This window comes from Podarcis cretensis (genome assembly GCF_951804945.1).
Source record: "Podarcis cretensis genome assembly, chromosome: 4".
Classification (NCBI taxonomy): Eukaryota; Metazoa; Chordata; class Lepidosauria; order Squamata; family Lacertidae; genus Podarcis; species Podarcis cretensis.
Window position 1 is genome coordinate 12,740,684 of NC_137173.1, and position 27,689 is coordinate 12,768,372.

A 27,689-nucleotide genomic window follows, 5' to 3' on the forward strand; every position below is an offset into this window, starting at 1 on the left:
AATTTGTCAGAGAGTTCATTTCCCAAACTCATTTCCAATTGGAACATGGACAACAATAGCTCCCAGCCTGTGCAAACTGCTTTCCCTTCACTACTGTGAATGACCGTCACACTCTGCTTCCACACATCTGCGACTGGCATGCAGGGCTTCCAGGTTGGAGGATACAGATTCCCTTCCAAGTGCTGGTTAATTTTAGGAAATCGGCTGCGGCATGTGGATAAGCAAAGCAGAGAGACATGGAACCATAATCCGAAACTCCAGCTGAAACCAGAGACGCATGCCAAAACGAACTGCACAGCATAAGCCACGTGCGAAGCATGCTGAAAATTACGTGCATGACGATGCATAAGGAATTGGCTAAGAAGTACATGACAACACACATTTGTCACAGTTGACCTAGCTCTTGGGAAGAAGAATCTGCCTGCTGATTGAATTGGGAATGCACCAAATGTGTCTGTGCTAAGGAAGGAGAAAGCTACTCAAAAAATAGTATTTTGTGTGCTCCTGTTTCAGCAACTAAGGAGGGCATTCCTATGGCGAGATCCACCAGGATCAACAGCTTAGGGTGCAGGGGATCTCTGGTTTGGCTGACTGATTCCTGGCTCAGCTGGGCTCAGCTAGCATTAAGAACCCAACCCCAGACCTACATTGGCTCCCAGTACGTTTCCGAGCACAATTCAAAGTGTTGGTGCTGACCTTTAAAGCCCTAAATGGCCTCGGTCCAGTATACCTGAAGGAGCGTCTCCACCCCCATCATTCAGCCCGGACACTGAGGTCCAACTCTGAGGGCCTTCTGGCGGTTACCTCACTGCGAGAAGCCAAGTTACAGGGAACCAGGCAGAAGGCCTTCTCGGTAGTGGCGCCCTCCCTGTAGAACGCCCTCCCACCAGATGTCAAAGAGAACAACAACTACCAGACTTATAGAAGACATCTGAAGGCAGCCCTGTTTAGGGAAGCTTTTAATGTTTGATGTATTACAGTATTTTAATATTTTTTTGGAAGCAGCCAGAGTGGCTGGGGAAGCCCAGCCAGATGGGCGGGGTATAAATAATAAATTATTATTATTATTATTATTATTATTATTATTATTATTATTATTATTATATCAGCCAAAGATATGCCTGTTTAACTTGCCCATCCTGGCTCAGCTGGGGCTCAGTCAGTGGACCCAAACCTGGATGAGCTGTAAAGATAAAGATGAAGGGGCCCCTGACCATTAGGTCCAGTCGCGGACGACTCTGGTGTTGCTGTAAATCCCCGAAAGGAGTGTTGTGGTAAAATGGCACAGCAGGATTTGCAGCAGGCCCCATGCTGGAGTTTGGGCCTTGGCCCATGCCTGACGATGGTGATGTCTGAAAGCAGATCTGTAATTCAGGCATCATCTAAGTTAGGCTCTGATAAACAGTGGAGGCAGTGACTTGTGTATCTCTTGTGGGGAGATGCAAATAACAGCAGCAGCACAACAATTTTATCATTTTTTATGCTGCCCATCTGACTGGGTTGCCCCAGCCACTCTTGTTTATTTCCTTGACATCTGATGGGAGGGCGTTCCACAGGGCGGGCGCCACTACTGAGAAGGCCCTCTGCCTGGTTCCCTGTAACTTTGCTTCTCGCAGTGAGGGAACCGCCGGAAGGCTCTCAGAGCTGAATGATGGGGGTGGAAACGCTCCTTCAAGTATACTGGGCCGAGGCCATTTAGGGCTTTAAAGGTCAGCACCAACACTTCGAATTGTGCCCAGAAACGTGCTGGGAGCCAGTGTAGATCCTTTAGGACTGTTATTATATGGTCCCGGCAGCGACTCCCAGTCACCAGTCTGGCAGACGCATTCTGGTTTTTTTTTTATATAATATTTATTCCGGTTTTAAAAATTACAAAAGAAAACACTAGATTAAGCAAGAAAGAAACAAGACCATGAATACAGACAAGCAAAAATAAAAATAAAAAAAGACCCAGAAAAATACAAGCAATTAAGAAAAAAAAGAAAAAAGAAAAGGAAAAACAAAAACAAATCAAACCTTCCCATAACTTATTTTCCATTTGCTTATTTCCTTGACCTCCTCACACCTCCCTTTTTTAAATTTATCTTAACATACCGTAATTTTACACTCTCTTCTTTCACCATAATTTATCTTAATATACTGTAATTTTACATTCTCTTCTTTCACCAATTAACAAACCATTTTTACTTTATTAAATCTTATTTCTCATTAAAATTAATATATTTGAGCTTGATCTCTTAAAAACATTTCCCCTAGGGTCATAAAATTTCTTTCCACGATTTTTCCATCCCTGATTAAGTTTTTAAAGTCTCCTTATAAACACTTTAAATTCCCAGTCTTCTTCCACCGTCTCCTCTCCCTGGTCTCGGTCCCTGCCGTCACTTCCATCAACCCCCAACAGTCCATCAACCTGGAGGCAGACGCATTCTGGATTAGTTGTAGTTTCCGAGTCACCTTCAAAAGTAGCCTCACGTAGAGCACGTTGCAGTAGTCCAAGCAGGAGATCCAGAGCGTCTACTACACTGGCGCGACAGTGTGCAGGCAGGTAGGGCCTCAGCCGACATATCAGATGAAGCTGGCAGACAGCCACCCTGGACACAGAATGGACCTGTGCCTCCATGGACAGCTGTGAGTCTAGAATGACTCCTTTAGGGGCACAGTTACTCCATTCAGGATCAAGGAGTCCCCCACACCTGCCTGTCTCCTGTCCTCCAGAAACAGTACTTCTGTCTTGAATGATATACACCAATGTAAGAAGTGCAACTCACCCTTCCTGGATTTGAACATAACCAGCATTGCCCAAAGGCAGCTACACACCAGGAAAGCACGCACCCCATGTTATGCAATGTTCCAAATCCTGGAAATGGCAGGGAGCTGAATTCTGGGTGGCATGGAATACTCCTACTCTCAAGGAGACAAGTACTCACATCAACGGCTCCCAGGATTTAGGCTTAATGAAGATTGCAATGGGGTACAGCTGCGCAGCTTGTAGTCGCTTGATGGCGTTTCCTGATACATCGAGTATACAGTGTTTGCCCTGTTGGGAGCAGGTGAAGATCTGGTTAACTCTTGCAATGATTTCAGCCAATAAGAGAGCGCCTTGCCCTTTCACATAGGTCTCAGTCTCTGTCAGTTTTATTGCGCATAGCCAAAGGCTGCCTCAACGTACACAGAATCGTTCAACAATTAAAAGAAAATAGCTGGATTAATACAAAAAACTTAAAACATTTATATTATCAAGACGTTACTTACTCTAAACAGAGCTATAAAAGTACCTTAATTATATACAGGTTAAGACATTAAACAATAACATTTGTAGGCTAAAATCGTCACATGGCCACTAATATTATTAAAAAAGAATGTTAATTAATACAATGTGCAATTATATTCGGAGTTTGGTGATAAAGATAGAATACAGCTTGATGTAGATAGGGTCAAATAAATTCATCTCCTTTACAGTTGGTGGCTACCAGAGGTGGTTCACTAGATGGGGTCTTCTTCGTTGCAGTGGAGCTAACTCTGGGAGGCCTGTCTCATGCCCTCTCTGATGGCGTTGTGGCATTTTGGTGACCTCATCTGCCCACGCCAATGTTCCCTTGCTTATCTGCCACAACCTTTGCTACAGGGACAAACTTACCCTTTCTGCCACAAATCTGACAGATTGCACGCTAGTCCCATAAAGATTATCGTTATACTGTCCGGCCTCTATGAATTTGTGCTCTTGGATGTCCTTTTCCATTTGTTCTCTGGAGATGACAAAATGATAATCTCTCCCATCCACTTCATAATCGCGCTTTGGCCGAGTTGTATCTAGGGGCGGGGTAGAGAGAAAAGATGGAAAACAAAGCAGGATAAAGCTTTCTGTAAGTGCACCAAGACAAAAATGAAATTTACCAACCCAAAGATACGTCTACATCTTGATTCTCCTCTTCAGATATCAAGGAACAAACACCCATTTCACCACCAGTTTCATGCAGCAACAACAACAGTATCTCATTTATCTCTCTCTATATATGCCCATCTGGGTTAGCTCAGTTGGTAGAGCATGAGATTCTTAATCTCAGGATTGTGGGTTCAAATCTCACCTTGGGCAAAAGAGTCCTGCATTGCGGGGGTTGGACTAGATGACCCTTGTGGTCCCTTCTAGCTCTACAATTCTATGATTCTATCTACATATCTCTATGCTGTAACAGCTCTGACTCCTAGTAAATTAGCGAAATCTATAAGACGAGTTCAAATATCTGTTGGAAGTGTAAAAGAAGAAGGCACCTTTCATCATATGTGGTGGTCTTGTAAGGTAATAAAAGCATAAGCTCCAGATTTAAAAATGGATGCTATTTTAGTAAGGTATCATGAGGAAAGGCAGCAGGAGAGATAAGAAGCGTACTGTCACAGCTTCAAGTCAGAATTAGTATGTTGGAGAAGCAAACATGGAGGCAAAGTCTATCCATGGCTACTAGCCACAGAAATATCTGCCTGAATGTAGCCAAAAGAGTAAGAGTCACATCAGCATTTCCTCGGTTTCAGAAAAGGATATTTAGGTATGCAACAACTGCAGCCCGCGTTTTGTTAGCCCCCAAATGGAAAGTGAGCGAGGTCCCAACTAAAGAGGACGGGCAACTTAAGTGGACAGAATATGCAAAACTTGCAGAATAAGAGAGCAAGAGGAACATATATTTAAAGAAGAGTGGGAAACATCTATTGAATACATGGGAAATAATGGTATACAGCTGAAAACGCTGGCTGCATTAAGATAAATTCAGCAGAGTAAATAATTTTTGATGGATGTTAAGGTGGAAAACTGATTTGAATGGTTATAGTATAAGGTTACCAGATGTCCCCGTTTCCTGGGGACAGTCCCCAGATTTACAGCTTTCTCAGGACAATAAGTGTCCCCGGATTCATTGAAAAAAATCTGGTAACCTTATTATAGTAAAATAAGCAGGGATGTATGATATGTAAAATGAACCATGGAAGGAGAAGAAGGGAAGTCATTGGATACTTTAAAGTTTGTAAAATGTTTATTTTGAAATGTAAAATTGACAACTTAATAAAAATGATTATTATGAAAAAAGAGTCATATCAGCTCCTGTTTTGCCTCTGTCCCCACATACCTATGACATATGCCCCGTGGAAGGTTACCCATGCAGGAATGAGGTTTCTGAAAGGAAAAAAAGGCCCCCGCCCCAACATTAAACAGAGAAAAATGGGGAAATAGGTCTCAGAAAATATAATACTTACGTGGTACACAGGAGCCAAATTTGTCAGGAAATTCAGATATCAAATCATCATTGATTCGATCTTTCATTGGGCCAAGGATAATAACTGGTCTAGTGTAATTAACTGAAATGCAGAAAGAAAAGGAACATCTTGATGATGGAAACTTTAAAGCAAAATGCGATGGCAAGTCAACGGCTCATGTTTACCAGTTGGTAGAAATGAATTGGAGTGAACATACTCGTGGAGTTAAAAGAAAAGATTTTGCTATGTCCAAGCCAAAGGGTAAAAAAGGTAAAGGTGAAGGACCCCTGGCTGGTTAAGTTCAGTCAAAGTTGACCACGGCATGTGACGCCCATCTCGCTTCAGGCCGAGGGAGCTGGCGTTTGTTCACAGACAGCTTTCTGGGTCATGTGGTCAGCAGGACTAAACCGCTTCTGGCGCAACGGGACACTGGCGGAAACCAGAGCGCATGGAAACACCGTTTAGCTTCCTGCTACAGTGGTACCTATTTATCTACTTGCACTTGTGTGCTTTCGAACTGCTAGGTTGGCAGGAGCTTGGACAGAGCAACAGGAGTTCACCCCATTGTGAGGATTCAAACCGCCGACCTTCCGATCGGCAAGCCCAAGAAGCTCAGTGGTTTAGACCACAGCGCCACCTGCAGGAGCCCAGGTGGGCAAAAAAAAGGAGTGGAAAAACAAATAAAACATCTGGCAACATCCTAAAAACAATTCCGATATGGATGCAGATTGGGAAGGACCTAAACTTAAAAGGCCTTCAGGAGGTGCTGAGAAGACCAATGGGAGGGAATTCTGAAGGGTTGGTTCCACAACAGTTATCAGGTGGAATGGACAGCCTGATAAGATCTGCAGGAGGATAAGGAATGAAATGATCTTTCAGTTTACCCTGGTCCCAAGCTGTATTGGGCTTTATATACCAAAGCCACCACACTGCCCAGTAGCTAACTGGCAATTGGTTCAACTCTTCTCACTGGTGATATCATGTCCCAGTGAGCAGCCGATTTGCACCAGCAGCTTCTAAGGGCAGCCCCACATAATACATATCTCCTGTCTGCAGTCTGAAGTACATGGATGGACTGGGTCACAGAGGCTAAATCTGGGTCACAGTGGCAGCAGAAAGAGATAGCAAAATTCTAAAATGTGACAGTGGACTGTACCACTTAAGCTGCGGTATCAATTTTTTTTTAATGCACCTCCCCATATACAAGTAAGTGTCCCATGCCACTCAGAAAACTACCACAGTGGACTGAACGTGGGCCAAAAGAGCTTTCATCCTGCTCTGCTAGTTTTTTTCGTGGCAGGGAGTTTTTGTGCGACACCCCCCCCCTTTACACTGTGAAGTGGTATGGTTCCCCCTGCCATCTCAGGACTGTACCACCTCATTTTCCAGAATGAATAGATGGCATCTACTGATCATCTGATTGGTCCAAACATGTTTAGTAGAACATCAGTCTTTGCTTACTTTCCTGCCTTGTTACAGGTTCGTAGGAGAGAATGCAATCTTCTTGCCCTCCTGTGAAAAGAAGAAAAAAGGGGGGTGGGAATCACTGTTGACAAACAGACTTTCTGAAGATGCCCCCCCTGTCCCACCCCATGTGGAGATCGATTTCAGCTCTTCAAGGATGCTCAAACCAGAGTCGTTCCAAAATGCATTCGGAATTCTCTAGCAGTTTAAACTGTCAACGTAACCCAATTATAATTAATCAGCTGTGTCAAAGAAGCTACTTCATTGATTACTAGCAGCTGGGCCAACAGCAGCAAGGCAGAAAACGGATAGATCATTTGTTGCTTGGCAGCAGCCGCTGACTACGGCACCTCTGGAAATTTCACATTTTAAAAAAGGGGTCAGCCCAACGTGATCAATGATCAGGCAATCAGAAGGAGTGCCAAAGAATTGACGTTCGATGTACTTAAGGTTTGGTCGGCTCACCCAGCTCTGAATCAGAAAGGAGCACCAGACACAGGGTGGAGGTAGCCATTGGAAGGAGACCTGGAAAATTGCTGCATAACTTCAGAGCAGTGGAAGGACAGGAGGAATTGAAGCTGGAGACTGTTCTGATTATGTAATGCAGCGAGTGGAGAGCCTTTGTACACAAAGATGCCCTGTATGAATGCCAGAGTTCCTGAAGGATCATAGTTAAATTGTGGGGTCCGGTGGGTGTAAGTGGTTTGAGGTTCAATCCATTGCATCTTCCATTACAAGGTCCAGGGAGTGGGTGATGGGAAAGTTTTTTTCTCTGCCTGAGATCCTGGAGGGATACTGCCAGTCAGAGTAGACAATGGTAGTCTAGATGGACAAGTTATCTGGCACCTTCCCAGATTCTTTCCATGAGCTGGCTGGCGAGGGGTCTTTGGGAGAAAACCCTATAACAGGAAACATTCAACATGCACTATCTAAATGTTGCTACGTATTACTTTTCACAGGCAAATTTGAAGTATAAATTATGGAAGTTGTAGCAGTTGGTTTGGTAGCATGCATGGAAATTTACCGATAAGCAAATTCTTTTCCGACTGCAGAAAGGCGCGTGCTCTCTAACGACAGAAGCAACATTTGGGAAGGTGCATAAAAAATGCATTGCAAGCAATTCAGACATTTGCTTTTAATCATTTAGTTTAGTTCAAACACACACACTCAGCATGTTTCATTATCGCCCAATTAGTTTTGTCGGGCAATTATGACCAATTGAGCAATTAGGCTAAATAGACGCAGGAACGATTGAGCAATTGATGTCAGTTCCTTTGTACTTTTAATTGAATGCATTTGATGAATGAAGTGTGCACACGCATGTGAGTGTAATGGGAACATTACTGGTCACAATTTTGAACAATTTTATCTGGGCAACTTAGTTTTAAAGAATGAAAACTTTTCTAAAATGTAATACTAACTTGTAGGTCTACCAGACAGGTCAGATGGAGTGGAATTTCTTCACCAATGAAAGATAAGCTCTCAGCCTGTTTGTGTGTGTGTGTTCACCATGGAGGACCCTGACATTCCTGTGGGAATCTCGACAGGCGTAGATCTCCTACTTGCCAGAGGTAGGCTCTAAAATATGGTATTCCAGGGGTATTCTGGGGGAGGGTAACCAGAGGCAGCTTTGTTCCTCAAAGAGGTCTCAGGATCAGGCCCTTCAACTCTACCAGGCTGGAACTGGCCTGGTTAATCCTCCCACTGTAGAAACCAATAGGGAGGGAATTAAATAATAGTAAAAAGAATTGTCAGGCTTCTATATAGGAAAAACCCACCTCCGGCCCTGTCTGGAATCCTGGAGACATCTGCCTGTCAGTGTGTACCAGGCACCCCCAAACTCGGCCCTCCAACTGGTTTGGGACTACGACTCCCATCATCCATAGCTAACAGGACCAGTGGTCAGGGATGATGGGAATTGTAGTCCCAAAACAGCTGGAGGGCTGAGTTTGGAGGTGCATGGTGTAGACCATACTTGAGCTTGACACACCAATGGTTTGACTCAGAATAATGCTATACTGTTCTCCACCTCTAACAGAAGGGAAACAAACAGGGAGAGGTCAGAAAGCGAACACCTCTAGGAAGGCAATGATACCAAAAGGAGATGAAGGCGGTAATGCCTCTGGAGACTACCAACATGGCCACTTGGCACTGATCTCATTGCACCACTGGCACCAAGGAAACCAGCTGAGGAGGCTCACCAGAAAATGAATATCTCCTGGGTCTGGTTCAGACCCTTTCTTGAGAGGAAAGGAGAGATCTTTAGAGAGGCAGGCTCAGTAAGCAGCCTTTATGCTCAGGCTGGGTGACAGGAGAGGTACGACCAGTTGGGTTAGAACAGCGGTTCTCAACCTGTGGGTCCCCTGATGTTGTTGGACTACAACTCCCATCATCCCTGAGCTCTGGCCTTGCTAGCTAGGGGTGATGGGAGTTGTAGTTCAACAACATCTGGGGTCCCACAGGTTGAGAAAGGCTGGGTTATAAGAAGCTGTTCAAGCTTATGGAGTCCAAGATCGGGGCAAGGAGTTCCAAACTGCACAAAAGCAATGGAGTTGTCCCAATGGGTTGGCATGCCCACCCACCAAGCTTTTAAAGATGGGGCCATGGGAGCTTACTCGGGAGACTCTTGTGTCTTGCAAGACTGTCAAGTGTGCAGGTGCCCATTGCATTGGGGAGGATGTGTCAGTTTCCAGTGACTGGAGTGCTGCTGGGTCCCAGACAACTAGGTTGTGCCCTCCCCATCTGACTCTGGTTCCTCCACTCCTAGTGGTGGTTGCTGCCCTCCTGGATTCTGTGCTCCTCCTCCTGGGAAGGAAGAGGGGAGGTGGGAGTCCTGCTTCTCCAGCCAGAGCAGTCGTTTCCTGGAGGAGTGAAGTACCTGCCTCTTCCAGCCTCTGTTTCCCTGTCTCCGCCACCCCTGATGTCATTTCCTGTTCCTCTTCCTTGTCTGTCAGCCTACCACTCCATGCCTAAGCCTGGTGACACCTCAGGACTCATGATAGACTATACTGAATGCCTCATCCTTGATAGTGGAGCTGACCCTGTACATGATGCCCGGCGGTTATGCAAAATAAAAATAAAAATGCAGATGGTAGCATCTGTCATTTGCCCAGGTTGGGACAGATTAATCTGTCAATGTCCGCTTTTCTTGGTTTCTCATTTTTCAATTCAGTTTGCCCCATTTCCGCAACAGCTTGTAATTTTTTGGAAAAAAAAGTCTGTGTCAAAATCCATGTACCTTTTAATGTGCATTTCTCTTAATTTTTGCAAGCCAATTTCCTAAATGCAATGCATTTCTCTGTGTTATGTTCAGTAACATGCACTTTTTAATGCAGGATTTCCCTGAATATTTGCGTTTTCGTACACAGAGAGAGAGAGATCTATATTTGGTTGGAGACCTGAATTGCAAAATTAGGAGAAGTGCGAATTTCAAAGAGAAGCTGTGTTTCAGTCTGCAGATGGGTCCAGGAAGTGCAAATTAAGTAAGTTCCTGTTGAAATATGAACTGAACACATTTCTCCCCTATCTTTAGCTTCTGGGCACTGCTTTGCAAGTCAATTAATGTTAGTTCAGATTATGTCAATGTAACCTGTCAAAATATCTTGTTTAGCTGGAAGAAAGTAGAGTAGATTACTATTCTGACTATTTACAGAGGGTATGAAACCCATGGTTATTTCAGTGTACACTGAGAGAGATGCTCCATGCTTCATTTACACACACTTTACAAATGGCTTGTAAATGTTAAGGAAACAGCAGAAGAAAACTGGGAATGATTGCAACATTTTTCTTTCTGGAAATACAGTGGTGCAGCTCCCATTCAGATTGCACCAACAAAGTCTACTCATAATTTGATGGACGGCTTGTTGGATAGGGTACCCAGGAGGCCAGGGATTTCAGAGAGAGCATTGCCAATCAGAGTTCAGGCCTGGTTTGAACATGCACTGGTCTGATGTGGAAGGAAGCTCTTTTCCCTTGCTCCAGTTTCTTTCAAGAAAATTTAGGTTCAATTTGAGTTAATCAAGTGCCTTTGCTTTTAAATGCTGAATCACAGATTGTTCCCAAATGCCTCAAAGGAGTTGATTTTAGAGGAGAACATAATTAATCTGTGGGTTGTATTGAATGTTCTCCATATTCAGAGTAAATCCATTGAAGGTGATGGTTAGAACTGGTTAAAATTCCTGTCATCCCTGCCCAATGGCCATGCTGGCTGGACCTGATGGGAATAGTAATGTAACAATACCTGGAGGACATACATTGGCTATGCCTTTAACTAGTTACCCTCCAGAGTTTCAGGTGGGAGTTGTTCTCAGCCCTACATGGAGATGCCATGGTTTGAACCAGGGATATTTTACATTCAAAGCCAAGCCTATTATGACCGCAATCCTAAACACATTTATTAGAAAGTAAGCCCCACTGAATTCAGTTGAACTTATTTCTGAGTAAACACAGCATTGCGCTGTAAATGGAATTTCCCACCACCAGGGTGGTGGTAAGAGAAAGTTATAGCCGTGCCCGACTTAGGTCCATTAATTTTGATGGACCTACTCTGAGTAAAACTGAGTTGGACACAATCCCATGCAAGCGGAAAATTACAGGTTCAACCCCTAACACATCTAGTTCAATGGCCAGTTAGCGGGGTGATGTGAAATAATTTTGCCAACCAGAACGGACAACGTGAGGCTATTTGGACAAACAGTGTGACCTGATTTAAGGCAACTTTCCGTATTCCTCTCCATCTACCCTTGCCAGTTCCTAATCAGGTAGCATCCTGGTTTGGAGGGCACTTTTGAAATGCACAAGTGCCAACCCCTGCCTCCTCTAAATCGTAGTCAAATGATGCTCCCTGCAGCCAACAGAGCTGCCACAAAAGTTTAAGGAAGGCAGGCTCACGTTTTGGCCCCTGAAATTTGAACACTGTGTTTGGGTACCAGCAAGAAGGGAGGGCTGTTTCAAAAGGGGAGAGCACTGTTGCACTCACAGTGGATCAGTTAACCAGAAGGTTGCTGTTAACCAGAAGGTTGGTGGTTTGAGCCCACCCAAGGGAGTTAGATGACCCCTGAGGTCCCTTCCAACTCTATGATTCTATGACTTCCCATAGGCATCTGGTTGCCTAAGGTGAAGACAGACGTAAGGACTAGATGGGCTTTTGGTCTGATCCAGCAGGGCTTTTTTAAACTGTTACATATGAATGGATCTGTCAGTCTTAATTTCTCTCATTTTTTTCATTTTTTTAGAGACTTCAATTCGGTTCCCCACACATCTGCGCAACTTGCTTACAGACAATAACACCCTAGTGCATTTTAGTGTGAATCTCTCTTAATAAATAAGTGTCCTGCAAGCAATTCCCACAATGCCATGCATTTTTGCCTGTTATTTTCACACTTATGTGCACTTATATGCACTGTTATGTGCACACTTTTCCCCAATGACATGCATTTCCCCATTCGGTTTGTGTTTTGGTTCGTCGTGTGTGAATTAGGCACTTTCTCATAAAAATGCAAACAAAAGGGAATTTCTCCCCTTTCCCTAGTCAGTGTTGGAAAATAAATGCTAAATTTAAACGGGTCCTGGGCCTGATCCAGCAGGACTTTTCTTACATATTGACTGAACCACTTTCTTGGAAGGCAACATTTGGATCACAAGAAGCTGCCAATTTATCATGGGAGGAAAACATTGTTTGGAAAGGACACATCAAACCAGGCCATGTCTGTTTTAGAGCTACATCCCAGTATTTGCACCTCATTCATGTCATTCATTCAAAGCACTCTTATACCATTTTAATTGGCTTCCCAAAAGGATCCTGGAAACTGTAGTTAATATACGGTGCTGTTAAAAGGCAAAGGGACCCCTGACAATTAAGTCCAGTCGCAAACGACCTTGGGGTTGCGGCGCTCATCTTGCTTTAAAGGCCGAGGGAACCGGTGTTTGTCCACTTTTGCAGACAGTTTTTCTGGATCATGTGGCCAGCATGACTAAGCTGTTTCTGGCGAACCAGAGCAGCACACGGAAACTCCGTTTACCTTCCCGCCGGAGTGGTACCTATTTATCTACTTGCACTTTGATGTGCTTTTGAACTGCTAGGTTGGCAGGAGCTGGGACTGAACAATGGGAGCTCACCCCGTCACAGGGATTTGAACCACCGACCTTTCGATTGGCAAGCCCAAGCAGCACAGTGGTTTAACCCACAGCGCCACCCACCCTCATTCCCCTCACAGAGCTACAGTTCCCAGAGCTCCCTGAAAAGAGGGATTTTTGAACCTCTCTGGGAATGTTAGTTCTGGGAGGGGAATGGGGGTCTTCTAACAATTTTCAGCACTTTTAGCAAACTACATTTCCCAGGATGCATTGGGAAATTAAAACAGTATCATGCTTCAAATGAAGAGTGTGGATGTGGTTTGATTTCTGTTTGCACCTGGTAACAAATCAAGCCATTTGCACCAATAATAAAAGTGACAAGGCATTATATATGTATTTTTTTAAAGTTTGAAGGCGGAGGGGGAAGGAGGGGGCAGGAGAAGAGAGAAGAAACAGAACCACCAGAGGCAAGCAAAAGTAAAAAAGGAGACCCAAACAAAATCTGTTAACTTACTGTAGCTACTTTCGCTATCGCTGGCATTAGAAGAAAGGTGTTCTGCAAGAACAGGACAGCAAATTAAAAGGACATATCCAAGCACCAGAATGTCAAGGAACCTCCCCAGTCATGCAAAAGGTGGAAGGTGCAGAGTGGGAGTCAAAAGAACCAGAGCAGCCAGATAGTCCCCGAGTACCAATAAAGTGAAGGCCAAAGGCATTAACTCTTGTGGAAGTGCTGAGGAGGAGGGGTATGTCAATCCTGTTTCTAAAGCAGCAGCTGGTGAAAAGTGTTGTAGTTCAGTGGCAGAGCATATTCTTTGCATGCAGAAGGTCCAAATTTCAATCCCTGGCTTCTCCCAGTAGGGCTAGGAATGTCCCCCATCTAAAACCCTGGAGAGCTTCTGCCAGTCAGTGTAAAAAAAAGCAGAGGTAAAGGACCCCTGGAAAGTTAAAAGTTAAAGGCAAAGGGACCCCTGATCATTAGGTCCAGTCATGACTGACTCTGGGGTTGCGGCGCTCATCTCGCTTTATTGGCCGAGGAGCCGGCGTTTGTCTGCTGACAGCTTCCAGGTCATGTGGCCAGCATGACTAAGCCGCTTCTGGCAAACCAGAGCAGTGCATGGAAACGCCGTTTACCTTCCCGCCAGAGCGGTACCTATTTATCTACTTGCACTTTGACGTGCTTTTGAACTGCTAGGTTGGCAGAAGCAGGGACTGAGCAATGGGAGCTCACTCCGTCGCAGGGATTCAAACTGCCGACCTTCTGACTGCCAAGTCCTAGGCTCTGTGGTTTAACCCACAGTGCCACCCGCATCAAGTTAAGTCCAGTCAAAGGTGACTATGGGGTTGCGGCGCTCATCTTGCTTTCAGGCTGAGGGAGCTGGTGTTTGTCCACGGACAGGTTTCCAGGTCACGTGGCCAGCATGACTAAACCCCTTCTGGTGCAACGGAACACCGCGATGGAAACTAGAGCGCATGGAAATGCCGTTTACCTTCCCACTGCAGTGGCACCTATTTATCTACTTGCTATCGAACTTATCGAACTGCTAGGTTGGCAGGAGTGGGACAGAGCAACGGGAGCTCACCCCATCGTGGGGATTCAAACTGCCACCCAAGAGGCTCAGTGGTTTAGACCACAGCGCCACCCACGTCCCTACCAGTCAGTGTAGCCAATACTGAGCTAGATGGACCAATGGGTCTGATTCAACAGAAGGCAGGTTCCTATTTTCCTATGGATCACGGTTTCCCAAACTTGGTTCTCCAGCTGTTTTTGAACTACAATTTCTACCATCCCTGATCATTCTAGCTAGGAATGATGGGAGTTGTGGTCCAAAAACAGCTGGAGACCCAGGTATGGGGAACATGGCTATGGGTGCATGAGGCTTCCACTCCCTGAACCTGGTGGTGCTCTTTCAGCATAGATGAAGACCTACGAGAAACATGGCAGTATGAACTTATTGTTCATGCAGTGGCTACTAGTCCCAGGGATGGTCTACATGCTTTGTGCAAAATTGTGCATAAGAACCCTCATCGCCATTTTCCCCTTCTCTTTGGAAAAGCAGTGTTGGGAGGCAGTGCTAAAGTAGCAATGATGAGAAAGGAGCCTTAATCCAGTGACAAGGAACCTGCAGCCCTCCAGCCCTCCAATGGCCAGGGGTTTGGGAGTTGTAGAATTACAACATCTGGAGAACCACAGGCTCCCCATCCCTGCCTCAACCCCTTTGTAACTCATGCTGGTTGGATTTGGTTTCCCCTCCACCTTGGATTCCCCTTCCCCCTTTGAAATGCTCTGCAAATAAATCACAGTCTGCAAATAAATTAGTCTAAGCCCAGACCATTAGTCATTTCAAGCCCAGTACTGACTGCTCCAAAATGGCAGCGATTCTCCAGGGTCTTTTTTGTTAGCCTGCTGCCTACGATTCCCTCCCCCCCCCCACTGGAGAAGCCTGGGCTTGAACCTGTGGCTAATCAGCATGCAATGCATTTGTTCCGCCAGTGAAATAGGACCCCTGGGAGACAGCCTTGTAGCCTTGGAATTAAAGAGGAAGTGCTTGGTCAGCAGCTTCTGGAAAGCGAAGGCTGAATTAGATGGGTCTTCCCCAGATTCAGCATATAAGGTGGTCCTTATAAATTGGGAAGAAGTCTTCTGAGGCCATGAGGTGGGCTTTGGATAGAATATCTGACCTTCCATTGGGAATGACTGTTGCTACACACAAGGCTTTAAACCCTGGTGAGAAGTATCAGATCTGGAGGTCTAATATAGCCTCCAAGTCTCTCTGTCTGCCCTAGGCAACACCCTTCACTGGTTCTGCTTCACCACCTGAGTGTTTTTGCCTGTCTCGAAGGTATTCTTGAACTCTGATCATGCCTCTTGCTTGACACAGAGGTGGCGTGTGTATGTGTGTAGAAACTAGCCTAAGGCAAAATTTGCATCAATTGCTCCACCCACCTTTGCCTCTGGCCCCGCCCACACCGGGAAGGTTTCCCTGAAGGGCACACATCCCATAGTTTGAAAAAGGCTCCCCAATCCTCCTTTACAAAATCCAATGGATTTTTTTATTCTTAGAGGACTGTATGAGGAATGCGGTTTTCACCCCACACTGCATTCACAGAAAGAATATCCATTCAGGAATAAAAAGCGAGAGAGCCCATCTATATTTTGCCCAGCTTTCATGTACTCTCCTGCTGATTCTTGCTAATTCCTCTCTAAATTACTGAAATTTGGAGGGTGGCAGGAGTTGGTCTATCAGCGAGAAATGCCCTTTGCTCAGCAACCGAACCTCTCAGCTCCACAAGAGATAATGCGCCCCTCCTTTCACAGGTAAAGTCGAGCATCAGGTGGGGTTAACTGATGTTCAGGAAGATCCTCAGCAACAAAGGAAACCCCAAGGGTTGCATCAAGTTGTGCACACAAGCATACATTCCTGTAATGAAAAGCGCATTCGTAGCAGTGGGCAATGAAGGCAGCGCTGGAGTTTTTGCTTTTTCCTGCATGAACATGTGCATCAGGAAAAAAGATTTGGAAAACTCCATAGAAAGTAGGCAGCCATTATGCATATCAAGTGAGGTCGTTGCAAGGTTAAGAGTGATGCAGGGGCAGGCAGGAAAATCCTCAATGGTTTCTTACTAGAGTTTTAAGAAATCCATTCCAATCTCTATCGTTTTCTCTTACGTATTCACCATAAGGTTGAGGGCCACACAGGAACTGAATGGGAGCCTTTCCCCATGCATATAGTTAATTGAAATATCCTATCTGGATCAGTGTGTCTGTGAGGGGAGCAGTTAAAGTCCCCAACTCCACACCCCTCCCGCCACCAGGATCCCTACCCAGATAGCTCCTCCCGCACTTCCAATTGATTTAATTTAATTTGATTTATTCATGATTCATTTAACAAAATTTAGATACTTGTTAATTTTTATTTAAAAGCTCTACGCAGTTTATATAAAATACTGTAAAATGGAAAGGGTATAAAAAGTAGGAGTATAAAGTATATGCAGTTGTACCTTGGATCCCGGACTCCCTGGAAATTGGATGTTTTGGCTCCCGAACTGCCGCAAACCTGGAAGGGATTGTTCCGGTTTGCAAATGTTCTATTGGAACCCGAATGTCCAAGGGGGATTCCGTGGCTTCTGATTGGCTGCAGGAGCTTGCTGCAGCCAATGAGATGCTGTGATTTGGTTTTCAAACGTTTTGGAAGTCAAACGGACTTCCGGAATGGATTCCGTTCAACTTCCATGGTACGACTGTATCCCCAAAATAACCATAAAAACCAGGAGACTTTAAAAACAAGCCAATGTAAGCAAGTATACGTAACAAAATTGCACGTCTGGGCAGACTTGCTGAAAGAAAATGGTTTTTAGTAGGCATCAAAAGCGTGCAAGAACAAAAGAAGTAATTATAATTTAACAGTTTCCATGTTATTCTATCTTATTAAAGCAACTAGAAAAAAAATCTTATGACGGGAAGATCTCACACAGGTGAAGGGAAGCAGGGGGAAGGAGGGGAGGGTTAGGTTGAATTCGGGAAATAAAATAATATATGGAACAGCAAAGGATATAATAGATTCTTATAGAATAGTAATATATTGTAACCAGAATAGAAATTTAAAAGGGGAAGTAAATGTATTGTTAGTATTTTCATTATTGTAATAGTTATTATTATTTCTTATTGGTAGAAGGCAATGTTAATTTAGACTTCTTCGTTTTGCTGTTTGTATAATTTTCTGAAGACAATTAAAAAAAGGAAAAGCAGAACGAAGAAGGCCCCTGCCTGGTGTTAATAGGTACTTTATTTAAATTTATTTTAAAATCACCATTCACACAATAGCTCACTGTGCGAGTGGTGTCCTGTCTAGTTTGGACCTGAGGTTGTGTTTTTCTAGGATACCTACTCTTAAAACTATAATTTCCGCGATTGGCAATGTTTAAGGGTGGGTGCTAGTCCTTACGCAGTCAAAATGGTACTGTCTACTCTCACCAGGGAGGTGTTTGCAGCCTCAGGCAATTCCCTAGGATTACAGATTCGGATAGCCACCCCCAGCTCTCCTGGTTTCTTGCAATGAAAGCAAAGCATTAAGGCTACAAACTGACAAGTTAACAAAAAAAGGGTGGGGATAAAGTGGAACATTCAGAAACAAACCTTTGCTGTGTTTTGAGATGCAATCTAGGAAGATTAAGCATGAAGTGCATTCTGGGTATTGGTATGAGTTCTACGTGGAGGCTGTCTAAAACTGTCTTCCCCAACCTAGTCTCTACTAGATGCTGTTGGACTACAATGTCCATCATCCACAGCTAGCATGGCCAATGGTCAGGGATGGGAGCTGTAGTCCAACAATATCTGAAGAGTGATCAGGTTGGGAAAGACTGGTCTAAAGCAGTGGTTTTCCAACCATTCTAAGTTCTGGGAAGCTTTTCCATATTGAGAAGACCTCTGAGCATCCATCACAGAGGAACATTGTTTTGCAGCGGGCTCTGGAGCATGCTCCCAGTTCATCTGGCTGCTGCTCAGCTTTTTGGGCCTTCACCGTCATCACAGGATGACTATACCATACAACACACCCCATACTCTCCCGTGTCTGCACATTGCAGGGGAAGGGAAGATGGCAAGTGAGGTCCAAGCCAGAGCAAATCCATGATTGGGTGGCGCTTGGCAACACGCCCATAGTGGCTCCCCCATCCTTCTCCACACACCCTCTGGATACCAAATGCTGGGAATCTCAAGTGAGAAGAATACTGCTGCACTCAGGTCTCCCATGTGGGCTTCACATGGGCTTCTGGTTGGCCACTGTGAGATGTTGGACTAGATGGGCCTTTGACTTGGTCTAGCAGAGATGTTCTCCCCCGACACGAGCGGGTGAGTGATGGTGGTAAGGAGAAACTGTGGCCTCCGCTCACTTAGCTGCCCCTCTTCTCTCTCTAGGCCAAAGAACCTGAAGCACTCCAGATGTTGTTGGATTTCAGCTCCAGTCAGCCTCAAAGACCATGGTCAGTGGTCAGGGCTGATAGGAGCAACATCTGGAGGGCCACAGCACCCAACCTTGCACCAGGCAATGTTGTATGGAGGAGAGGGTGCCCCATATCTCCTATTTTCATGGCCAGGCAGTACTACTTGACCTTCCTGAGGAGCAGATGCATCAGCTGTTGTCAGATGGCAGTGACCCTTGAGATCAACCCTGACCAGATCATCTTTGAGACAGCTGTAGGAACCCAGTGGGGGGGGGGGGAGGGAGGGGTTAAAAACGACTGGTGTAAAATCCCCAAAACCTGTCAGGAAAGGATCAATGGTGCATTATTTGTAAACCAAAAAAAGTGTTATTTACAGAATTAGACATACCTGTTTCATATGCTGTATGCTATTAATATTATCATGCAGAACGAAAACAAAACAAAACAATGGAAACTTATTTCACCCAGTGCATTCAAAGCTGGGGAACGAAATTAAAACAAAATAAAAATAAAATCTAATCTTGTGCATGCCAGGGGTGGGAGGTCCTTGGGGAAAGAACAAAAGCCAAACTAAAAAGGAAACCAAATTTATTTAAAAGAAAGAAAGAAAGAAAAGACTGGGGTGACAGTGACCATTCCTGGGAACTTACTCAGAGTCTTTGTTCCATAACCGTCGTCACCTAATCCGGGGATGTCCTGCACGGGAGTTTCCCCAGAGAGAGCAATGAAAGAAAAGAACAGCCGCAGAAGAGGAAGGAAGAAGTCAGTGGTGTTGAAATGGATACTACCATGACTGACCATGCAGATCACACAGTCTGGATTCCTGCGCTTTTGGCAAATGACTCCTGCCCTCAAATTCAAAGGGCCTGAGGAAGCCATATGGTAAGGCAATCTATTTCGGTGAAAGGAAGAAAGCGTACGGGTTCTTAAGGAAACTGTAGGACAAGGGATGAGGAACCCACGACTCTCCAAGTGTTTCTGTTGCACAAGTCCTGTCATCCCTCATCACTGGCCATGCAGGCTGGAGCTGACAGGAGATGGAGTCTAGCAACATCTGGAAAGCCATTGTATCCCCGTCCCTGATGTAGAAAAGTAGCTCAGATGAAGATTGGCTGGCAAACCAGGCAAGCAGTCAGCGAGTGATGCTGGAAGACCAGCACCATGGTCCTTGTGTTCTGGGCCACATGGCCGGACTTCAGGAGCACCAGTGGTTCTGGGCGGCTCATTGGTTTTAAACTATGAGTGGCGCATGTTGGAAACATATGAATTGGCCTACAGACTCAGTATGCAAGCCAGACGACACAAATCCCTTTGCCGATTTAAAAAAACAGAGTGTAAGATGCTTTGGCACATCATTCAGAATTCTGACTTGGTTCACATGACACGACATGTCGAACGATGGTTTGGCAAGCCCATGCTCTTCCCCAGTTCTTTTTACTGCCGTGTTGTTCTGCGCCAAGTCCAAGTTTGTTCTAACTCAAGGTTTATTCTTGGCTACGGTTGGCAATTAGTGAGGATGGAGCAGTTTAACTAGGAGCCAAACCCTGGCTTAGCTCAGTGCAGTATTGAAGCAAGGAGGATCTTGATGGAGCAAAGAAAGCTTGTGATGACTTGCTAAACCATAGTTTGGTTTACAGTGTCACGTGAACGAGTCCATTGTTGCAAATGTTAGGAGACACAAAAAAGTAACTGCAGCAAATTTTCTTTAAAAATGCACAGCTTCCACCTCTCCTAATCTAATCTAATCTAATCTAATCTAAGAATGGGATTTTAAAATTTACTATCTTGTCCCAGCTTACTCTTCAGCACCAACATCTGGCTTTTTATGCATTCATTTAAAATATAGAACTCCATTTGGCAAAACAACACTAAAATGTTTTAATTTGTACATAAGGATCCATTTAGGCAACCAAAAGTGGTTGAGGATCAAACTAGTCTTTAAAAAGAAAAGAAAAGAAAAGAATTAAAAGGTATTAAGAGTTCCCCTCATTGTCATATTCAGTTTGGCACAGATTTCCTGATTTCTGCTGAATGATTTTAGATTCCTTAGTTATTGATTGGCACTTCTGATTTCCCACTTCTGCTTAATCACTCGAGGTGGCACTCATAGATCTCAATCACATGCCCATCTAGCTGGGTTTCCCCAGCCACTCTGGGCGTCTCCCAATAGAATATTAAAAGCACCATAAAACACGCAGAGAAGATGCATGAGATAAGGGCCTAAGCCCATTTCATTGTTTCTTATACGAGTCATTCGGAGTTTAAAACCAGTGAGCCGGCTAGAAACATAGGTGGTTCCAAGTCCACCAGAAGGAAGCAAAAAATCAAAAGCAATGTCTGAGCACTTGTTGCTTTCTCCTTAGCAAAAAATTGAAGCTGGGCAATTTAAGCAAGTGTGAATATGGCTGGGACGCAACCTTTAAATTAAGCAGCAGAGAAGAATTATCCAACCAGTGGTGGTAGCTTTGGATATTCAAAAGGAGAAAGGAATCCAGACTGCCATCTTGCATTGGTCACAGTAGTAATGCCTCCTCACCTGTCCTGACCCTGACGTTTGTTTGCCTAGGTGTGTCGGTGTGCTCAGAGTGTAGGGTACCAGTGTCATGCGCATCTCCTGCACCGTGACATCGTCTCCTCTAAGCGTTTTACTTACGTTCCGGGTCACTCGTTTCCTGCTCACTCAGCTCCTTGTTCTTGTAGAATGGGAATTTTCGTGAAAAGATGAAGTTCTTTTTACGCCTGTCATTGAATGACTGTGAAGGAGAAAAGGCATGGGGGCAAAAACAAGGACGTCTAATTGTTGTCACACTCATGCTGACAAAACAACTAGTTTGTAAAAGTGGAAAAACAACTGCAGTGACTCTGTTCAATTTTCTTTTGGGGTAAAGCAAAGCGGTTAAAAAAAGAAACCACCACCCTGAAGATTTGGTGCTTAAAGAAAAAAAAAACAAAAAAGATAAACGCAAAATTGGTTTGATTATTGATGGCTGGCTATTGATTATTTGATTATTAATTGGTTAAGTCTGCCTTATGAAGCAAACTTTGTGCTACAAATTAACATTTGTTAAAATTGATGAACTGTTTGGGCAGTATACAAACACCCCCCCCTATATATAGGCCCTGCAAATGGCAAGAACCATTTAAAACTAGGCATCTATCTTCCCTTTCTGAAATGATCCTTGCGCCTCCTATTACAACAATATAATTATATTAAATAATATTACTCTATAGTATTTTTCAGTGCAGTTGTTTCATAGTACTACATTGTTGTTTTTGTAGTAGCAGTAGTTGTTACTAATAATAATATAAGTAAAAATCTGAAGATAGAGTGGTTCCTTCATAATGATAGTTTTTACTCATTTTCAAATTGATGAAACTAGCAATTAATTAATCAATCAGCTGAAAGTCACATAATTAACCAACTGTGGTTCTTTTAAACTGAGCGAGACTAAATACTTATACAAATAAAAGAAAAAATATTCTGCATGATGTGCCCGTCCAGTTTTCTCACTTCAACTGAAATAAAGGTTTGGCTTTCAATTTGGAATCCAGTATGGTTAAGGACTGATAAGATAATGTATTGTCCATTCCTGAAGGTTGGACAAAGCTAGAAAAAGTACAAAGTGTCCAATTAGAGGACGACTCCAAATTTGTAAGTATTTGCTTGCGTCACAAAAGTTTCATGCCACTTTTACATTCCAAGCATATTTGAAATTTAGTAACGGGAAACAAAGGGTGGGGAAAAATAACATACATGGAAACCTATGAATGGCTTCTTAGCGCCACAGATATCTGGATTTGAAATAATGTGAGCCTCATGCAGAAATTAATATGCAAATCATGCAGACACAAAAGAAGGGCAGATGAAATATAAATATAAATGGTTCCGAAAGTAAACTGGTTGCAGGAGTAGGCAGAGCATGCAAACATCAGCTGAATGGTGGATAGAATCTAATGGAAATAAAAATGTGTGCCTCTTTTGCTTCTAGGTTATTTTTTTATCATAGTGATCATTTCTTTCAAATTAAACATCATAAGATGAGATATCTTTGTTAGGATACTGGATATATCTATATCATCTACATCTATATTTATATCTGTCTCCAGCATATTGCAGACATCTTTCAAGTATACAAAGACAACAAGTCTAAAATAGGCAGCCTATATATCATTTCACTTGCGGAAACAAATTGTTGAATCACTGTACGAGCATGCCATTATTTACTGAGACATTATATCACACTCATCATATCATTTCACATTTAAATTTGTACCTATATTATCCGCACCTCTCAAGAACCCAAAGACCAAACATGAAAAGGAATTAATCTATAAGTTACCTTAATTTTAGGACAGTGCAGAAAATGCCTGGTTTATCTATACCTCTTTGAGACCAGAAGGTACCAGTGGTGATTAAGATGTAATGCCCACAGGCCCTTCAGAGAGCCTTTTGAAATGTAACCCTCAGTAATTGCTGCACCTGGATTTTTAGTCCGTGGAAGTGTTCATGAACACACTTTTGCAAAATGGCAGTAAGTCTCTGGTTCTGACACTCAGACTCTAACCTAGCAACTATTGTTTTCAGTTTCTGAAACTGGAAAGATGGGTATTGTAACATGAAGCAGCCCTTGAATAGCTCTGCAAAAGCAGAATATGGTGGTCTGCTACCTGGAGAAAAATGAACTTTGGGAGAAGACAGGACCAGTGCATTTTCACCTGTACAGGTGTGTGTGTGTGTTCATCAACTTATTTTGATTTTCCTCACATTAATAATGGTTTGTCAGTGGGCATCTGCTTACATGGGTAGGGTAGTTACTAGGTATATGGACTGTCCAATCTTACCACAATATACACGTCATGAAAAAATGACATTGAGACCATAACTATACCACTAAATTCCTGATCGGCCATTCCTCCTGACATGCACTAAATGTGTACTAAACATTCTGATATTGTTCTGGTCAAACTGTCCACACATTGTGCAGGACATCTGAAGAGAGGTGCCTTCAACTGACCCCATGTATTTTTATTTATATTTATTGTGAGTATATTATTATCTATCTAACAAATTCGGAAACAGTAGCATTGAAAAATATCCTGTTTATGTTAGGCCTCCATTGTGTATTGTCTTATTTAGATATTATATTTATATTTAATACTGTTGTTGAATTATATTCCCAGGGAAACTTACTGTTTGTTTGTTTTCTGGACTTTCAATGGGTCCTACTTTGAGTAGGAGTAGCATTGGATACAGCCCTTATTCCCGCCCCCATGTATTTTGAGTAAGCATGGAGGAACAACTGAAGTTACCAGCCAGCTAATATGTGAACCAGCTCCACTACCTGATGGCCCAATTCACACATGCACGTCCCCACTGGCCAACACAGTTGTCAAGTGAGAACTATGTAGGTCTGAATGAACTGGAGAAACAAGGCTTGCAGGTGTTATATGTTGTTCACAGAACCCCATTCAGGAACACCTTGGTTTTGCAAAAGCTGAAGCTCTACCTTGGTGATAGGTGGAAACAACTATATAAATAGGCTTGTTAAAAATAGCAGCCAAAGCTTCCAGAAAAAACAACATTCTCCTACTAGTATAACACCGCTTCGTTTCTGCAAGTTCGTAACCATAGGTACTGACCTGCTGTGCTGAACAGAAGGGGTACATATTCAAGTCCTGATTGGGCATTATGTCTGAACAGGAAATTAAAGTCAGGTGGAACCCAGGTAGCATCCTGGTAGCATCCTGGCCCAGTCCTCAAGGGTCTTGCATGTGCTGGCCCCAGGAAAGGTCTCAAGAGTGCTATCTAACCATCTAACAATCTGCTCCCACAAAAGTTATTGATGGCCACCAGTTTGGGTGGCTTGAAAAGGGGATTTGAAAATTCATGGAGTATAAGGATGTCATGGGAGAACTACTGTCAGAGGAAGTATGCCTCTGGACATCAGTTACTGAAAAGCACAGTTAGAGTGAGTCCTGCTTGTGGGTTTCCTACAGACATCTGGTTGGCATAAGAACAGAAGGAGAGACCGCTGGATCAGACCAATGTCCCCTCTAACCCAGCATCCTGTTCTCACAGCGGCCAACCAAGTGCCTGTGGGAAACCAGCAAGCAGAATTCAAGCACCAGAGCCCTCTCTCTTCCTATGGTTTCCAGCAACTGCTGCCTCCAGTTGTGGAAGCACAGCAAAGCCCTCATTAGACATTTTTAATCATTAGAGGTTGCATGGACACTTATTAGGGATGATGTAGCAGAGACATCACCTTGCCAACAATAGTCCGTATAGTTAAAGCTATGGTTTCCCCCAGTAGTGATGTATGGAAGTGAGAGCTGGACCATGAAGAAGGCTGATCGCCAAATAATTGATGCTTTTGAATAGTGGTGCTGGAGGAGACTCTTGAGAGTCCCATGGACTTCAAGAAGATCAAACCTCTCCATTCTGAAGGAAATCAGCCCTGAGTGCTCATTGGAAGGACAGATCATGAAGCTGAGGCTCCAATACTTTGGCTACTTCCTGAGAAGAGAAGACTCCCTGGAAAAGACCCTGATGCTGGGAAAGATGGAGGGCAAAAGGAGAAGGGGATGACAGAGGACAAGATGGTTGGATAGTGTTCTTGAAGATACCAGCATGAGTCTGACCAAACCGCGGGAGGCAGTGGAAGACAGGAGTGCCTGGTGTGCTCTGGTCCATGGGGTCACGAAGAATCGGACACGACTAAACAACTAAACAACAACAACAACAGCAGTGGAATTCCTGCACCAGGAAAAGACTGGACCTGATGACTTTTGGGGCCCCTTGCAACTCTATGACTCCATGGTTTTACCCCACTTGTTGGCATAAATGAATTTGCGGTACAAAAGACAACGTATGTCCTTTCCCCTTACGTTCAGAAAACTCAGCTTTTCCAAAACTGCCTCATCTTCTTTTATGTGACTGAAAATGTCGACTTCCTGAATCTAATCGCTTTCGTGTTGTGACAGACATTCAAACCGAAGCAGTGGCACCATCATCTTCATTATTATCATAATCACCACACAATGTTTGTGTAGCACTTGTTGTAAATATCAAGCCTTTTATCAGAGGAACTGGCAACAATCGTAGGCACCCGGCTTGATTCCCTGTTGACCTCCCTGGCTGCATTCCCCAGCAGATGCAGGCAAGGTCTCGATCGGCGATTCTTCTCAAACGTGAGAAGAACACACCCCTCTTTCCTGCCCCCCGGGCAGGGGAAAGAGATAGACAGAAACGTATTTACATGCCTTTATTTCTGTCTCTGCAGCATTACAAAAACATGACTGCTCTCTTCAAACTCCAGCAGCCAAGAGACAAAACACTTCCTGGATAGGAATAAACGGAAGAGCTCATATTACACTCTGAGCTAATTCCGGTGCTTCGCACTGTGAATAGACTGCCCTCCTGATTCCCACGGCAGTCCCAACATGTTTACTTTTCAAGCTAGCACTTTGCAGCTGCATTGCATCCATATCGTAACATACTCCCCCATATGAATCAATGTGCGCTGCGAACATAGCTTGATCCAGAGAAGAAAACAAACAGTTGTTATACATATAACACTCCCCTGTTGTTTCAGTTCCACCCTTGGAACTACCCGCCACTGGTAGGTTCAAACCGCTTTGCACATGCCTTATCTAGTTGTCATTCCAAGCTAAGTGCAATCCTATGCTCACTTATCTGGAAAGGAGCCTCACTGAAAACAGTAAGAATTATCTGTGAGTAGACTTACAAAGGCTGGGTCCTTGAAAAGACTGGGTATTACCTCTGAATAAACTGACTGTCCTTTTCAGAAGATGGTATTAATCTGCATCGAATACAGTACAATCTATCAAACTGATGCATTTCTGCTGAAGTAACGAATGAAGTGTGCATGTGCATATAGGTGGTCACAACACAGTTTTTAAAACTTTAAAAATGGAGTTTGAAGAACAACACTGTCAGAGCTGCCCAAGGTCCCAGCTCACAGAGGACCAACGCCAGGTCGTCGTTATATACAAAAGTCTTTATTGAAGTTCAGTTTCCATTCCAAAGCCGTAGTGCGCAGCTCTACGTCTTAAACCCTAGACCGCCAAAGTTCTGTCTGAATCTCCTCCCCCCTGACACCAGTTTAAGATTCTAGCCCTGCTCCACCTCTTCCTCTGCTCTCTTCTCCTCTGGGTCCTCCTGTCCGCTGGGGCATTCCCCTTTCTGGACTCTTCTGACGCTGAGTCGCCTGACTCCTCCCCCTGCCTCCGGCGGGCTTTAGGACCCGGTTCCCAATCCTCGTTCTCTGCTGCCCTGCGCGCCTGTACTTTTGAACTTGGCTCTCGCGCCAACCCAGTGACCTTCCTCCTGACCGTTACACTGCTTCTGTCACTGCTTCCCTCTTCTGGGATGCTAGCTGGACCTGACCTCCCCTCCGTTGCCTGACTCTCCGATGGAGGCGTGGTCAGCCCTGACTCCTCTTCTCTCCCTGCTGGGGGAGACGCTACCCCCGATACCTGGGACTCTTCCCCCCCACTATGCTCAGGTGGGGAAGCTGGTCCTGATCTCCAACTGCTGCTCTGGGAGTCCCCGCTGGGCCCTTGCTTCTGGAGCGTCCCCCTTGGGACCCCCCTTGCCCTGGCCACCGGCGCCCCCTTCTGTGAATCTTCCGATTCGCTGGAGAGGCTCATGGAATCTCTCGGGCCACTGTCATCTTCTCCTACGCTGCCCTCAGATTCTTCCCCTTCGCTCTCCATCTCCCCTCTTCCCTGTGCTTCTGCTCCTGAGCCCCTGACAAACACGTTTGTTTATTCTTTTACTATGTGAATTTATCTTAAACTCTGTTTGGAACTTGAGTAGGTTTCAAAAAGAAGTTAAATAAGGCTTTGTAGTTCAGCTATGCTGGACTCTACTGTGATCATCCTGGGAGCTGTTCATATTTTGACTTTCTGAAGGAAGATCTGCTGTTTTAAATTTCCAGATTCTG

General features: G+C 44.3%; 1 protein-coding gene and 1 long non-coding RNA gene across 36 annotated transcripts in view; one reads left to right on the forward strand and one right to left on the reverse strand.

The window, feature by feature from the left end:
- The window catches only part of DLG2 (discs large MAGUK scaffold protein 2), an 874,668-nt gene that overhangs the window by 4,496 nt on the left and 842,483 nt on the right, over window positions 1-27,689 (reverse strand). For 23 of the 33 annotated variants that reach the window (XM_079973452.1, XM_079973437.1, XM_079973448.1 and 20 more), the window contains 6 exons: window positions 21,377-21,476; window positions 13,295-13,336; window positions 6,703-6,753; window positions 5,242-5,343; window positions 3,638-3,810; window positions 2,928-3,037 (listed from right to left, as the gene is read on the reverse strand). In XM_079973452.1, coding sequence (XP_079829578.1) covers window positions 2,928-3,037; window positions 3,638-3,810; window positions 5,242-5,343; window positions 6,703-6,753; window positions 13,295-13,336; window positions 21,377-21,476 — 578 coding nt within the window. Of the gene's footprint in view, window positions 1-2,927; window positions 3,038-3,637; window positions 3,811-5,241; window positions 5,344-6,702; window positions 6,754-13,294; window positions 13,337-19,373; window positions 19,420-21,376; window positions 21,477-27,689 lie in introns of all 33 variants that reach the window. The other 10 variants (XM_079973455.1, XM_079973429.1, XM_079973442.1 and 7 more) reach the window with 3 other exon arrangements.
- Window positions 6,131-13,288, forward strand: LOC307215139. Of its 3 annotated transcripts, none has more exons than XR_013838308.1 (3): window positions 6,131-6,720; window positions 8,133-8,276; window positions 10,078-13,288. It is a non-coding gene; the product is annotated as an uncharacterized lncRNA (long non-coding RNA). The 3 variants fall into 3 exon arrangements; XR_013838310.1 differs by lacking the exon at window positions 10,078-13,288 and adding an exon at window positions 9,660-9,792 and having other exon boundaries at window positions 6,141-6,720; XR_013838309.1 differs by lacking the exon at window positions 10,078-13,288 and having other exon boundaries at window positions 8,133-9,792.